General features: G+C 48.9%; 1 protein-coding gene across 1 annotated transcript; it reads left to right on the top strand.

The window, feature by feature from the left end:
• Positions 1–10,040: 10,040 nt before the first annotated feature.
• EI90DRAFT_3019930 (uncharacterized protein) lies at positions 10,041–11,291 on the top strand (the record flags this gene model as incomplete). The annotated part of the gene is made up of 9 exons (XM_039057421.1): positions 10,041–10,155; positions 10,208–10,264; positions 10,300–10,402; positions 10,445–10,491; positions 10,542–10,603; positions 10,766–10,799; positions 10,864–10,985; positions 11,027–11,091; positions 11,132–11,291. 9 exons carry the CDS (start codon positions 10,041–10,043, stop codon positions 11,289–11,291), a joined length of 765 nt encoding a protein of 254 aa, XP_038911071.1.
• Positions 11,292–15,491: the final 4,200 nt, after the last annotated feature.

Raw genomic sequence — 15,491 nt, 5'->3', positions numbered from 1 at the left:
AAGTGAGATGAGAAGAGATTGTGGTGTCAGAGGAGAGGGATGACAGGATGTCTCGATGGAGAGCCTCTGTGTCAACGAGTATGGCTGCCCAGATTACTGTGGCAGCTAGAAATGTGGCTTGTAAGGATGCAGTGAGCTGCTCCAAAGTGAAGACCAGTCAGAAGTTCTGCAGATTGATGTGAGTGTAGTCCATATCCCCTTCTTTGAGATAGACATCCCAGCATCTAGTCAATGCATCTGGTTTTACTCCGAGTCTGATGGGACGGAATTGGACAGTCATGTGGAATTGGGAGAGGAACTCCGACCAGCAGGCTTGCCACCAAGTCAAGAGTTTGGTAGTGGAGAAATACTCAAGGCTCTTGTGGTCGGTGATGACGTTGATTGGGGTTCCTGAACCTTCAAGGCAGTGATGCCACAATCGGAATGCATTGTGAATGGCAAGCAGTTCCTTATCATGGGTGTCATATTGAGCTCCAGTGCCGAAAGTGTTCTAGAGTGGAAAGCAATGGGGCGAATCTCTCCATCATTGCAACAGATGGACAGGATTCCAGAGATCACGTAATCAGAGGTGTTGGTTTCTACAATGAGAGGGGCATCAGGTACCCAATGCATCAGGATGGGAGCTGATGTGAAGGCTTCTTTCAGAGTGTTGAAAGCAGAACGACAGTCGTTGGAGAATAACCAGGGGGCTCCTTTACATGTGAGGCACATCAAAGGGACCACAATGTCGGAGTATTGGTGGATGAAACGCCGATAGAAGTTAGCAAAGCCAAGGAAGGACTGGACATCCTTGACTTTATGGGGCTTGGGCCAATCTTGGATGGCTTTGACCTTCTCGATGGACATGGTGAGTCCGGAGGGAGAAAGGCAATATCCGAGATATTCCATAGTGTCCGTATGAAATTCGCATTTCTTTGGATTGGCATATAGGCCGTGTTTGTGGAGTCTCCTAAGAACTTCTTGGACATGCTCCTGGTGTGAAGCCATGTCTTCCAAGTAGGTAAGGATGTCATCTAGGTAGACTACCACAGAAACGTCCAAGAGGTCAGCAAAGATCATGTTGACAAATCACTGGAAGGCCGCAGGTACATTTGTGAGACCGAATGGCATGACGAGCCACTCATAGGAACTGTCATATCCATCCACAGCCATCGACTTCCACTACCTCCAATCTCTCTGGACTACCTCTGCTCCTTCTTCACTAACCTCGGAGCTCCCGTATTCCGCAATCACCTCCGCTTCCCTCGATGGTCACCACCCCCTCTTTTCAATATATTACCTATGCCTCCCTAAGTACGGAGCCCTGAAGGCTTCTGGACAGCTCTGATGTCCACTAGTGCACTCCCACCTCCGCTGGGCAATTCACTCGCTTGCCCTGCAAGCCCACCTTTGGGCCTATCCCTCCTTTCTGTTTCTGGGTTATCACCTACCATTCCGCTAACCCCATAACCCAACTTGTTGGTAATATTCAATCGGCTAATGTTTAACTCTGTTAGCTCCACTCCGCTTGGCCCCACCATTTACGGGCCCACCCTCACTGTAACTATATATATACTTAACTTGTACATAGGTTACACCTCAGTAATAAAATTGACTAGAGTTGATCCCCCTTAGTTCTCATTGCCAATAAGTAAATTAGGGCACAGACATGTAACTTGGCACAGCGCTCCTGGCTTGAGTCGCTGAGGCTGAAGCCCTCCATCATGGAGACAATCCTTTGTCTCAATCCGGTCTCTGACAGGAACCATAGTACATGTGGAAGGAAGTCTTCCACTTGTCACCTGCTGCAATGCGAACCAGGTGATAAGCATGCCAGAGGTCGAGTCTGGTATAGACAGTGGCACAGCTAGGTGCATCAAGGAGGTCTGAGATGCAGGGAAGTGGGCAGCTGTCATATCCACACCAACTCTGCCTCACCTCTGCTCCACTCTGCTACTGTTCCGGTCCACCTCCAGTCTGTCCTCCCCCACACCTCTGCCATACCCTCCGGTTCACCTCCAGTCCACCTCCACCTCCAATCTCCAGTACCTTCTCAGGTACCTCTTATCCTCACCTTAAATGTTTATTAATATTTCTACCTCCCCAATATTACTATGGACCTCCTAGGACCTCCACCACCCCCGCAAAGGTTTTCCCACTCTCCAGTAGCTGTTGCTAATTCCACCCTTCACCTACCCACTCCACGGTGCTCAATAAGACGATTCTCTCATGAGCTCACTGACCCAGAAAGTGGGTAAGTCCCCCTTGGGTTTTCCCCTTTGTTCCCATTTGTCTTCTATTATGTATATAAGTCCTGTACTGTAGTTGATGGCACCTTAGTGCAAAATCGACATGACTATCCCCCAGAGTTCACACCCCTCGTTCTGAAGTTAAGGACCAAACTCTTAAGTGTTACTGAATGTAGGCACAGCGCTCCTCTCCGAGTCACTGAGGCCACAGTCCTCCTGCCCATTCTCTACCTCCAGCCTCATTCTGGGGAAAGGTCCAGGGACACTGCCCCTCCTCACCATGTCTTTGACAGTAGTGATCTTTCTTGGTGATCTTATTCAACCCTCGGAAGTCAATGCAAAGAGGGAGGGATCTGTCCTTTTTGCAGACGAAGAGGACTGGTGCCACATGGGTGGAAGTAGCAGGACGAATGAACCCAGAGGCTAGGTGTTCATCTAAGAATGCCTGGAGAGCCTCAAGTTCTGAAGTAGAGAGGAAATACATAGTTCCCAAGGGTGGTGAAGTGCCTTCCTCCCTTCCTCAAGGTCAATCTTCAGGTCATGCTCATGGTGCAGTGCTAGCGTTGAGGCTTTGCTCTTGCTGAACACATCTGCAAACTTGTGGTACTCCTTCGGAACAGCCGAAAGGTCAACGAAATTGGTGTGGGGGGAGGCAGCCCTCAAGCGGCTGTCCTCGGAAGGGATGGTTAGGCTGAAGGATACCAATCCTTTGAGTCGACATGCCTTTGCGAATGCAGAATGGCTGATGAACTCGATGGATGGTACCGGAGAAATGGGAGCCTGAGGCTGAGGTGCTAATGGAACATCAGATGGTTGGATGTTGGATGGCGGCGGTGGTGCTGGAGACGATGGGGGAGAGCTCGGAGTAACTGTCTTGGTTGGTTTGGAAGTTCAGAATGTAATACTGCTTGAGACCCAGTCAATCAATGGATTGTAGCAGGTAAGCCAGTTGTGTCCTACGACTAGAGAACAAGATCCATCCAGTGATGTGACAAAGAAAGTTGTGGGGGTGATGTTTCCAGAAGCAATGCAGAGGGGAATATCAATGGCACGGGTTATGATGGAGTTGGTGCTACCATCAAAAAGGCATAGTTGTAGAGGTTTTATCTGATATGTCTTCAGGGCCAGCTCCTTCATGAATTTATCGTCAATGAAGCAATCCAAAGAACCAGAGTCTACAAGTGCAGGGACATTCTCATAGGTGTAGAAGAGTTTATTTTTTGTCCTTACATTGGACAGGGAAGTAGAAACAGGAGAAGAGAGAGAAGAGAAGAAAAGAGAGGTGGAACGATCTATGGAAGTAGTCAGAGGTGGAAGAGGAGGAGAAAGTGAAACATCAGCAACACTATCTACAACGGGTAGAACATCAACTGAAGGGTCAACATTAAAAGGAGAAAATAGACCATCAGAAAGAGAAAAAGAAATGGGAATGTGGAGGGAGGACAAGTTGGAAATGGAAGACACATTTAGGCATACTTCTTTGAGTGCACAGAGGGAAGAATCGCAACCCCCAGTCTGTGCGGAGTCCACGGGGGTGTGGACTGATTTTTTGCCTCTGCAGAAGTGGATCCTTGCTCCTCGATCTGGGCCGTGCGGGCCTTAGACACGCGAGAAGAAGACTTAGGGCAGTCCTCGACCATATGGCCAGACTGTCCACAGAACATGCAAAGTTTCTCATCGAGACAATGCTTACACTCTTGTGGCATGAGCTTGCCATTGTCTCTGAGTTTTGATGAGAGATCCAGCTTAGCGGAGTTGGCCTTGGACTTCTTGTTGTCCTTTGGAGGCTTGCTACCCAAAGCGGAGTTGAATGAGGAGGAGGAAGGGATAGGGTCCGAGCGGGAAGCGGTAGTGGTCTTGTTGAAGACATTGGAGGTGGAGGGTTTTGCGTGATGAGTTACTTCAGATTTACACTCCCAATAGCATGCATCGAAAGTCTGTGATAAGGTGCAAAGTTCCGAAAGGGTGGATGGTTTCCCTACCCTGGCAATGTCATCTTTGATACATTCTGGCAATCCATTATAGAAAAAACGGTGGAGCGTTGTAATGGGGATTTGCCAGTGTGCCCTAAATGAGCCAAATCCCGCAATTCTACCACCCTCAGCAAGCACCTCACATCCATCACATGTAGCCTATATCCCCTCACACTCTTTACACACATTTCCTATTTTTCCTAATTTTTCTGATTCTATTTCCGATGTCTAGAGGCCAATGTTTCCATTTTCTTTTGTCATGTGATATTATTTCCTATTTTGTTTATCGGACTCTTCCGGAACCCGCTGTACAGTAGCTATCAGCACCAGACTCAACTGGACCAATATACCCCACTTCAGACCTGACTTGTAGTGAGATCCTTATCCCCCCTCTTTCCTGTCATGAGTCTAGTTGGATAGACCCATTACAGCATGGCTTCTCCATAACCATGGAGTTGAGAAGCATGTTAATTGAACTCAACAACGTACTTGTTGACATGGTGCCCATCCTTCATATCCAGGGTCATAAGTTGGACTTTGGCATCACCCACAGGACCATGAGGACCGAAGTTGGGCTGAAGTTCATTGACAAACTCCTGGTAGTTATTCATCCAATGAGAACAAAGTAAAGAATTTTGGTCGAACAGCAGGTCTGGCTTGAACCAATCAAGAGCCATCCCCTTGAGGTAGGACTGTGTGAAGATGACCTTGGTGCAGTCACTAGCAAAAGCAAGGGGGTGGTCCTGGAAGTTCAGTTTGCACTGGACCAGGAACACTCGGAGTTCACAGGGATCTTTCTGTCGATTTGTTCGGGCTCACGGACCTTGGTCCGGAGAGCGGAGGATGGTGGTGGAGGTGGGCATCCAGTGTGATGAGCCAAACTGGCGATGGCCTGGGCTAGCTGTGTGATAGCTATGTTGGGGATAGGCTCGGCATTGTCGGTGGCTGGGACAGTAGGGATAGGAGGGTCAGCAGGAGGGGGGTCGACGAAGTCAGGGACCTCGGAGCCGAGTCCAAAGAAGTGGACTGGATCTATGGGCTGTTCTGTGGCATCTCCCAAGTCGGAATCTGCAACTGGTGATCGATTTCTCATGGGGCACATGATCGGAGTCGATGGGAGAGGGGTTTCTAAATTAGAGAAGCTGTGAAACTCAACTGAGTTTCTCACCAGATGACTAGGACCAGGCTGCAAGGGTTCGGGAGATGGTGAGGCGGAGTTAGGGACCAATGTGCATAGTTGTGAACGAGTGCAAGGGGCTTTGGGTGCCATACAAGATGTGTACTGTCAGGGAGTGATAAAATACTGTTAGAGACCGGATGCGAGATAAAGGATATGTCTCCATGGCAGAGGGCTTCGGCCTCAGCGACTCAGACCAGGAGCGCTGTGCCAAGTTACATGTCTGTGCCCTAATTTACTTACTGGCAGCAAGAAAGAACTAAAAAGGGGGATTAACTCTAGTCGATTTCATCACTGGGGTGTAACCTATCTACAAGTTATGTATATATAGTTACAGCAAGGGCGGGCCCATGAATGGCGGGGCCAAGCAGAGTGGAGCTAATGGAGTTAAACGTTAGCTGACCGAATATTACCGATGAGTCGGGTTACAGGGTTAGCAGGATGGTGGGCTATAACCCAGAAACAGAAAGGAGGGATCGGCCCAAAGGTAGACTTGCAGGGCAAGCAAGTGAATTGCCCAGTGGGGGCAGGAGTGTGCTAGCGGATGTTGGAGCTGTCCAGAGGCCTTTGGGGTTCTGTACTTAGGGAGGCATGGGTAATATATTGAATTGAAGGGGTGGTGACCATCAAGGGAGTCAGAGGTGATTGTGGAATATGGAGGCTCCAAGGTTAGTGATGAAGGAGTGGAGGTAGTCCGGAAGGATCGGAGGTAGTGGAGGACAATGGCTGTAGATGAATATGACCTGCACCCTCTGCACCTCTGCCACTCCTGGTTGACCTCCACACCCTGTAGTCAGGTCAACACTCCCCTCCATACCTTTGCTGGCCATCACGCTGTCCTCATTTGTGACAGCACTGACGGACTACCCTCTGTTGTGGACTTATCAGCGCCGCACTGATTCCCACATCCCATTTTGCAGACTTGTGTTGGTGCTGCACCAACCCTGCTTATTTGCGGACTTGTATCGGTGCTGTGCACTGACCTCTGCTTTTCCCCTCTGGCCATTTTTGCCACTCAGCAGCATACCATTCATTCCTTGCTGAGTGCTTATATTGTTCATCTATTCATTCGCTTAACTTGCCAATATTGGCTCTTGATCTGTGTGCTGATGCACTTCTTATTACCTGTCAATATCGGTACTTGATCTGCTTTTGCTTTAGTTCATTGCCTCCCATTTCCTGGGCTCTTGTCTTTATTCAGTTTGACAATCCTGTCAGGGCACACACCCTGACTAGCCCAGACCCGGACCCGCATCCAGACCCGCATCCGGACCCACATCCAGACCTGCATCCACCTGCTGCACTTCCCGCATGCACGCACGCTCCGTGCGCCACATGCTCCGGGCCCAGTCCCTATCCCTTCATGTGACTTCCAGGTATCCCCGGAAGTTTGCTTGATATTGTGGCCACTGTGGGAAGATGAGAAGTTAGCTTCCTTCTCATCTCCTTACCCACAGTAGGGCTGTTCATAGGTCAGGCTGTGGACCATAGGGGAGGGTCATGGGGACCTGGGAGTCGTCCCCTGACAAATCCCCACTCATTTCCATGCCGGACTGTGCCAGACCGACTGGCCCTTCTTTGTTTCCCTCCTGCCTATTTATATCCTGTAAATACTTTCAGGGACCTCAGTCTGAAATCAACTAGAGTACCCCCCTGTTCTGGTCTGAGTCCCTCCTTCTGGGAAGGGGGCTTTCCCCCCTCTGAGTTCGTGCTCGTGGAGTCCGCACTTCTCCTACAGGCCTGCTCCACCTGCAAGTCTTGTTTGAAGTCTGCTGTAAGTGTCAATCTGTAAATACGGGATCTCCCCCAAACGTCAAGCTCAGGGCACAGCACTCCACTTGAGTTGCTGGGCCATGATCCCAATCTGCTAACTCTGAACAGTGCTTCCAGACATGCTGCATATTTCCACCTGAACATCCACACATGCATGCTCAAACAGACCTCTGCCAAACATCCAACCCCAACTCAGACAGAAACCCATCCATCTTCAGTCCATCTTCTGACAGAGTGGAAGGACATGCAAAGTTCTTGAAAGATGAACAAAAAGACGAAATGGGAATGGTAGTTACAGATTGGTCATGAAGTGGCTGACAGTGAGTGACATGTGACACACAAGATTTGTCTACTGATAGTACGTAAAGAATATAAAAGTCACTGGGTAAAACCCAGAATGGAAACTGTACACATCAGCACAAGTGGCAGAAATGGCATAATTTCACCAGGACAGAGTGACACTGCTGTGCAGGTAACTATGGGTTCCCCATAGTGAGTGGACAGTATAGTGGTATCCCTTTCAGATGATGAAGGGGAAAAATTGAAATTTTCCCCCAAAAATGGGTTACAGAGAGTGTGATCTCTGTCTCTCATGGATAGACCATGAGGTTTTTCCAGAGGAAAAACTGGTGTTGGCATTGCTTTGGCAATGGGTGACTTCCCAAAGGGTAATTGGCTAGACCACCTCCCACCACCTGATGAACCTGGCCCCAATTCTGGGTGGTTATCTTGTGGCCTGATGTGGTGCCATTCCACCATATTTTGGGAGGGTTTCCTTGGTGACTTCCCAGAGGGTAATTGGCTAGACCACCTCCCACCACCAGATGAACCTGGCCCTAAATGCAGGTGGTCATCCTGTGGCCTGATGCGGTGCCATTCCACCATATTCTGGGAGAATCCCCTCTGCTCCTGCATATCCAAAGAAGGATGATGAGAAACATTGCACATGTTAAGTCCATGCGATGATGGTTGTCCCCCAGATGTGGGGTTCCCAAGGCACTCACTGTGTGCCTTGGTCTTCCTTATTGATTCCCAGACTTCGAGTCTGGCAATTATCTGTTCTGTGCTCCCCACCCTCCATTCAGGTGGGAACTGGACAAAGTCCAGAAGTGCCTTGGATAGAGGCGAAATCAACACAGGTTTATGTGTTGATTTGGATGACATGGAGTCTTTGTCCATGTTAGAGTGGGTGCACTCATTCCTGGATGAGGCACTAGTCTCACTGCAGTTGTGAGATGATGACTGCAATGTGGAGATTTTTGGCACATTTTTTTCGCTCAGGACTGGCTCCCTGCACAAGCAGGGGTCATTCCATGAGGGTTTTGGATGATTCCCAGTCTTATAGACTGGGGTTTGAACCAGCTTGCACCTAGGTGGTGAGCTAGACGTCTCGCTATGGCTGTGAGACGGTAACAACGATGTGGAAGTTTTTTCCACATTTTTTGCAATCAAAAACGGCTCCCTGCGTAAGCAGGAGTTGTTGTTTGATTGTTTTGCACAATTCCCAGTCACATCAACTGGGGAGTGAACCAGCTTGCTGCTATATTGCAAGCTGGATGTCTTGCAGTTAATGCGAAAACTGTCAGGTCACAGTCCATGTATATAGGGTTCACATGACCCAAGCAGGTCACTATCATCCTACCCACTGTGAGTCACATATATTTGATACTCACAGCTGGGTTCTAGGACACCCACCTTACATTTTTTTCAGTACTTTCTATTTTATATCACACTGATCCCTGGCATCGCTAGGAACCACCACAATTTTATGTGGACCCAAAGTGAGTTCGCAATTTCCACTTGACACTCCAGCAAGCAAAAGACCCTTGTATCATATCCATACCAACTCTGCCCAACCTCCAACCTACTCCGCCACCATTCTGGTTCACTTCCAGTTTGTCCACTCCCTCACTGCTGCCATATCCTCCCAGTCCACCTCCACCTCCGATCTCCGGTACCTTCTCCAGTACCCTGTATCCTCATCATAGAAGATTATTAGTATTTCTATCTACCCAACATTACTACAGACCTCCTAGGACCTCCACCAACTGTCAGAGACCAGATCAAGACGAAGGAATGTCTCCATGGCAGAGGGCTTTGGCCTCAGTGACTTATGCCAGGAGCACTGTGCCAAGTAACACGTCTGTGCCCTAACTTACTAACTGGCAACCAGAACTAAAGGGGGTCAACTCTAGTCGATTTTATTACTGAGGTGTAACCTATTTACAAGTCAAGTATATATAGTTACAGCAGGGGCAGGCCCATAAACAATGGGGCCAAGCGGAGCGGAGCTAACGGGGTTAAACATTAGCCAATTGAATATTACCAACAAGTCGGGTTATGGGGTTAGCGGAATGGTAGGCAATAACCCCGAAATGGAAAGGAGGGATAGGCCTGAAGGTGGGCTTGCAGGGCAAGCGAATGTATTGCCCAGCAGAGGTGGGGGTGTGCTAGTGGATGTCAGAGCTGTCTGGAAGCCTTTGGGGCTCTGTACTTAGGGAGGCATTGGTAATATATTGAAAAGAGGGGGTGGTGACCATCGAGGGAAGCGGAGGTGATTGCAGAATACGGGAGCTCCGAGGTTAGTGAAAGAGTGGAGGTAGTCTGGAGAGATCGGTGTAGTAACTCAGGTGAGCAGCCCTGGGGCAGTCTAGAGTAGACTTTAGCCTTGATACAATAAGTAGAAAGGATAAAGTCGACTCCAAAGTCACATGACTATATATAGAGTGAAGATTGGAATGAAAAGAGACAACACTCCCCCTCAATCAAACTCATTGCTGCTGGAAAGGAAATCATCATCTTGCATAATACAGAAACTAATGAATTCCATTGTCCCCAATTGGACTGTCCCACTCCATGCACCCAAGTGGCATGTAAATACCCCCATATATGAGCCAAGGCAACAAAGGTGATGGAGCTCAGATCCTCTTCAAGGGCATCTTCCCCTCCTATCCTCCGCTTGCCATCCTTCCCAAGCACATATATCCCAAGTCAGCTGCCCTCTGTGAGTGCAGCTGTCAATCCCCATGACAGCACTGGTGCTGTTCTGCATTCAGCCAGCCTCATAATCCCCCAGAGATTTGCCAAGGGTGTCAAATTGGCATTCATTGCAAGTATGTGGAAGAACATGTACAAACCATCCATGGAGGTCTTAGTAAGAGTAAGCTGCCTCCCAACCACAATGACATCCTGGAAGCCTTAGGGGTTGGCCACTGGGTTGTCCATTCACAGTCCAAGGTTGCCCCTCTCCAGTGCATTCTGATCTGAATGGGTTACATGTGTGCATTCCCCAGCTGCACATTTGCAGATCTCAAGGAGGATTCCATTAGACATAGCCACAGTAAATCCCATCCAAATGTCAAGCTTCATATTGTTCCAACCATGGTACAGGTCATTATTCCAGCATGAAGGCACCATCATGGGCAGTGGATAAGGGCTTTTCTGTGGCCAAAGTGCTGAGGTGGAAAGCTTCTTCACTGATCTCTCTCGAAAAGAAGAGGCTAGATGGGATGCACCCCACATTATAGCTTCCTAGGGTCTGACAACCTACACATTGACCAAATTAGAACTCATGTCTTGTATTCATTGAGAGGACCTGAATGGCTCATTGCCAGGCCAGGGGGCAACTTGGAGTGGAACTGATTGATGGTAAGTAGGTGGATGGAGGGTGCTTTGGCCCTCAACAAATTGTTCTTGGTTGCCATCCATGTAGGTGGTGGACAACCAACAAGGGGAATGAAAATTTTGAGTATCCTGTTCAGAAACCTTCAAAATAGCCAGAAGAGTTTGTCTGCATTTCCAGGGGGACTGGCCACCATTATTGGCTATAATAAAGTGAGCTTCTCCCCCTACTTTATTTCTGTTGACTGGTTCAGCTAATCCAAACCCAATTGATGAATTCCCAGACAAAACAGTGCAAGCTCATCACACTTGCATGCAGGTCTCTCAAACCTCTTGCTCTGGTACCTAATATTCATTAGGACAGTAGAAGAGGAATTTGCTGGATTCCTTTGGGGGGAGGATGCACACAAATGCCTCCATTCCCATCTGTTCTATGGTCCCAAGGGTTCTATGGCCACCACCCCTCTTCTCAGTGTGGCCCTGGAGGATACTGGTATAAAAATGGGGCTATTTCTATAATGTTCAGGTGCAGGGGATAGGGTAGACATAGGTTGGGTTTACAGATATTATAGCAGAGGTGGGTTTACAATGATGTAGACATGGGGCTAAGTTGTGTATGATGGTAGATGGTTAAGTTGTATACATGTCATGTGACATGACTTGTCACCAAGAATGCCCTCTGGAAACTGACACTGAAACATTCTGAGATGCTCATCTTGCCACCAACAGTCCAATGGTAGAATGATTTTGCAAACCATTAAATGTTGTACCTAAAATTCAAGTGAGAAAAATTATAACCTTGAGGCCAATGGTGTACCTCAGGGAAAACCAGGCACCTTTCAAATTGATATGGCTCTGGGACACCCAAGCGTCAAGGAGCAACAGAGGCAAAGGCACATGATCTCCTGGTAGGGAGACCCACAGGGCTGTGGCCTTTATGGACAGATGCTTGGAGGTAGGGATCGAGGTGCTAGACTTCTTTTTGAAGTGTGGGAGGCTTTCTGGTCAAAAACATGTCATCCTGCTTCAGCACCAAGAGTCCCACATATCAATTTTTGAGACACAACTCCAACTTCAGTGTCAGGGCTCGGTCCTCAATCGGGGACAGCCTGGCCTCAGGCCTAGGTGTGTGCGATGTTCTGGGTGGCTGGGTGCTAGACCCTGTCCTTAGCTCCTCAAACTCACTGAAGGGACTAAGTGGGGATTGAGTTGAGAAGACAGGTGAGTTTCCCTATTCCCCGCTTGGCTGCTATAAAAGGAACATGTACTGTACAGTTCATAACATGACTCTGGGTAGAAGCCAAGCATGTTCCTGCGACTCAGAAAAGGTGTCACTGACCCACGTGATTTTTCCCATGGGCTCACATGTGGGCTGTAGTTGTGAGAGATATGTAGGGATGGGGAGGTCAGGGAAGTGGGGGAAGTGGGGGAAGTCAGGGAGGGTGGTTCTGGGGTGTGGTTGAGTGCCCTGACAGGGGGGTCAGGGGTCGATCCCTGACATTCAGGCAGAGATTGTTATGGATACGGAGTCTCCAACGACCATATCCGTCGCATGGTCAAAGACTTCCCCTCTCTATCGCTCCTCCCCTCTTTCTCCTTTCTGTCCTCTATCCCGCTACCCTATCCTCCTTACCCGTTCTACCCCTTTCCCCCCCTCGTGCAAAGCTTTCCCCATTGGGGTTTTGGTGCTGGCCAAGGTTGTTTGTGTTTCGCGGGATTTCCCGCGACCTTACCATTTGTAGATAGTCACGCGTCATGTACGGAAACCGCCGAAGGCGGTTCCCGCTAACTAACAACTGCTCTACAACTGTCTCGTGTACTGTCTTCTGTAACAACCCTCCCTGTGACTCAACTGAACCTGTGTGACTGTACAACTCTCAATATGTCTTATAAGTCTGGTTATATCGAGTCCTCTAACGGCCCTCGCCACGAGAACTCGAAGTCGAGAGTCGAAGACTCTCGACGTGTGTATTGTCCTATTGAACCTGTACCCTATGGGTCTTCATCACTCCGCTCTCCCCCCAGTACTCAACATACGACGTCCCATCACAATCATGGCGATCGTGAACACTATGAGGCCCACTTACCCTCGATGCCGGCACGTTCGCTACGCGAATGCCAAGTAGCCGCCCATCCACCGTCTGTTTCTTCCTTTGCCAGTCATCATATGTCCCCGCCAACGGTACGTTCCCTTTGGGAACGCCAAGTCACCGAAGGCCCTAATAATCAGCCCTCATTGCACGCCTACGATATCAACCCGCTACCGGTACGTTCGCACTGCGAACGCCAAGTACCCAATGGCAACTACGCGAAGCTCTCACCCATCTCACCAGTCGCGACCTCGCACACGGTACGCTCCATTGAGGAGCGCCAAGTATCCGTGGCTGACCCATCTGTCCTGATATCTCCAACTATCAATCATCAATCCCTTAATAGCTCACTACATCACCCATCGCGATCGATGGGAATTCGATCGCCCACTCCCAGGTCAGACTGGGATCACTCATCGATTACACTTCCAGTTATGGTACAAACTAGACATGACTCTTGCCTTCCCACTATAAGAACGGATCGAGGAATGGGGAATTTCCCCCATCCCCGTAACAGAGATGGATCATCCTGAGTGATAGACAAGTCTTTTTTTTCTTTCAATTTTCTTGGTGTGCCAAAGGAATTTTTGTGACAAACTGGCTTTACCATCAGCTTGAGACCACCTGCATCTACCAAAAGACCTGCAAAATGTGGAAGACTAGATGAAGAACATAAGGATTCCCAGAATGCTCAATGCTGGGAAATGCAGTACACTGATTTTTTGGAGAGGGAGAACACATGATTGCAAATTGAGGTCAATTGTCTCCAAATTAACTAAACAAACAAATCCTTGGCAAATCATTCTACATAATATTCCCATATAAAGCAGGCAATGGATATTAAAGTTACATGCTCATGTAAGGCATATTACCTTTAAAATGAATACATGATAATTCAAAACAGGAATTAAAGTCCAAGTGAACCCTCCTTTGCTAGCTGGTCTGTGCAATCACTCCTGATAATGCCAAAATGCACTGGGCACCAGCTGATTACTGTTTCAAGGGGCTGATATAATACATGGGCTGAATATTTTTGAAATTCCCATGAATTATTCTGACCCCTTCTTGACAACCTGAGGCATTTGAGGGCACCAGAATTGTCCCCAAAGATAAATAAACAGGTCAACTTCCTCACCACCTATTCTGCCCCATCAGCTTTCTCTGTAATCCATCACTCAGCAGCGCTGCTAGTTGACCCCCATCTGTGGCTCTGCAGTGGTGCCTTCTCCCCTCCTGCCACCACTCTAACCTTCTTGACTGCTCAGCTACATACTGTTAGACACTGGTCTGAGGTCGGCACCGAGGGTCGCCATTGCAGGCCGCTATAGGCCACGATGGCCATGATGCCATGAACAAGGCCTGAGGGTAGGGCATTTGGCCTCAGCAACTCTAAAGGAGCGCTGTGCCCCCTAGCTGTCTCTTGGCCCTCATTTCAGACTTACTGGGGTTGCCTTGCTGGGGTCAGGACTTAAGGTGTTACGGGGCCCCCATCCCCATTCCTCGATCCGTTCTTATAGTGGGATGACGAGGGTCGTGTCTAGTCTGTACCATAACGGGATATGTAATCGATGAGTGATCCCAGTCTTGCCTGGGAGCGGACGATCGAATTCCCATCGATCGCGGTTGGTGATGTAGTGAGCCATTAAGGGATTGATGATAGGTAGTCGGAGATACCAGGACAGATGGGTCAGCCACGGATACTTGGCGCTCCTCAATGGAGCGTACCGTGTGCGAGGTCGCGACTTGTGAGATGGGTGAGAACTTCATATAGTTGCTATCGGGTACTTGGCGTTCGCAGTGCGAACGTACCGGTAGCGAGTTGATATCATAGGCATGCAATGAGGACTGACTAATAGGGCCTTCGGTGACTTGGCATTCCCAAAGGGAACGTACCGTTGGCAGGGAAACATGATGACTTGCAAAGGAAGAAACAGACGGTGGATGGGCGGCTACTTGGCGTTCGCGTAGCGAACGTGCCGGCATCATGGGTAAGCGGGCCTCAGAGTATTCACGATCTCCACGATTGTGATGGGACGTCGTGTGTCGAGTACTGGGGGGAGAGCATAGTGAGGAGGACCCATAGGGTACAGATTCCATAGGACGAAATACATGTCGAGAGTCTTTGACTCGCAACATCGAGTTCTCACGGTGAGGGCCATTAGAGGACTCGATATAACCAGACATATAAGACATATTGAGAGCTGTACAATCACACGGGTTCAGTTGAGTCACAGGGAGGGTTGTTACAGAAGACGGTACACGAGACAGTTGTAGAGCAGTTGTTAGTTAGCGGGAACTGCCTTTGGCGGTTTCCATACAAGACACGTGACTATCTACAAATGGTAAGGTCGTGGGAAATCCCGCAAAACACAAATAACCTCGGCCAGCACCAAAACCCCAGTTGGGGAAAGCTTTGCACGAGGGGGGGGGAAAGGGGTAGAATGGGTAAGGAGGATAGGGTATCGGGATAGAGGACGGAAGGGAGAAAGAGAGGAGGAACGATAGTGAGGAGAAGTCTTTGACCATGTGACGGATATGGTCATTGGAGACTCTGTATCCGTAACATAAGGGGTCATGGTCAAATCGATATTAGAGCCAAGGTACAATAAAGTATCATACAGGATATATA

Source organism: Cantharellus anzutake (assembly GCF_015039405.1).
Source record: "Cantharellus anzutake strain C23 chromosome Unknown EI90scaffold_67, whole genome shotgun sequence".
Taxonomy (NCBI): domain Eukaryota; kingdom Fungi; phylum Basidiomycota; class Agaricomycetes; order Cantharellales; family Hydnaceae; genus Cantharellus; species Cantharellus anzutake.
This window is presented reverse-complemented; position numbering and strand designations above follow the sequence as displayed.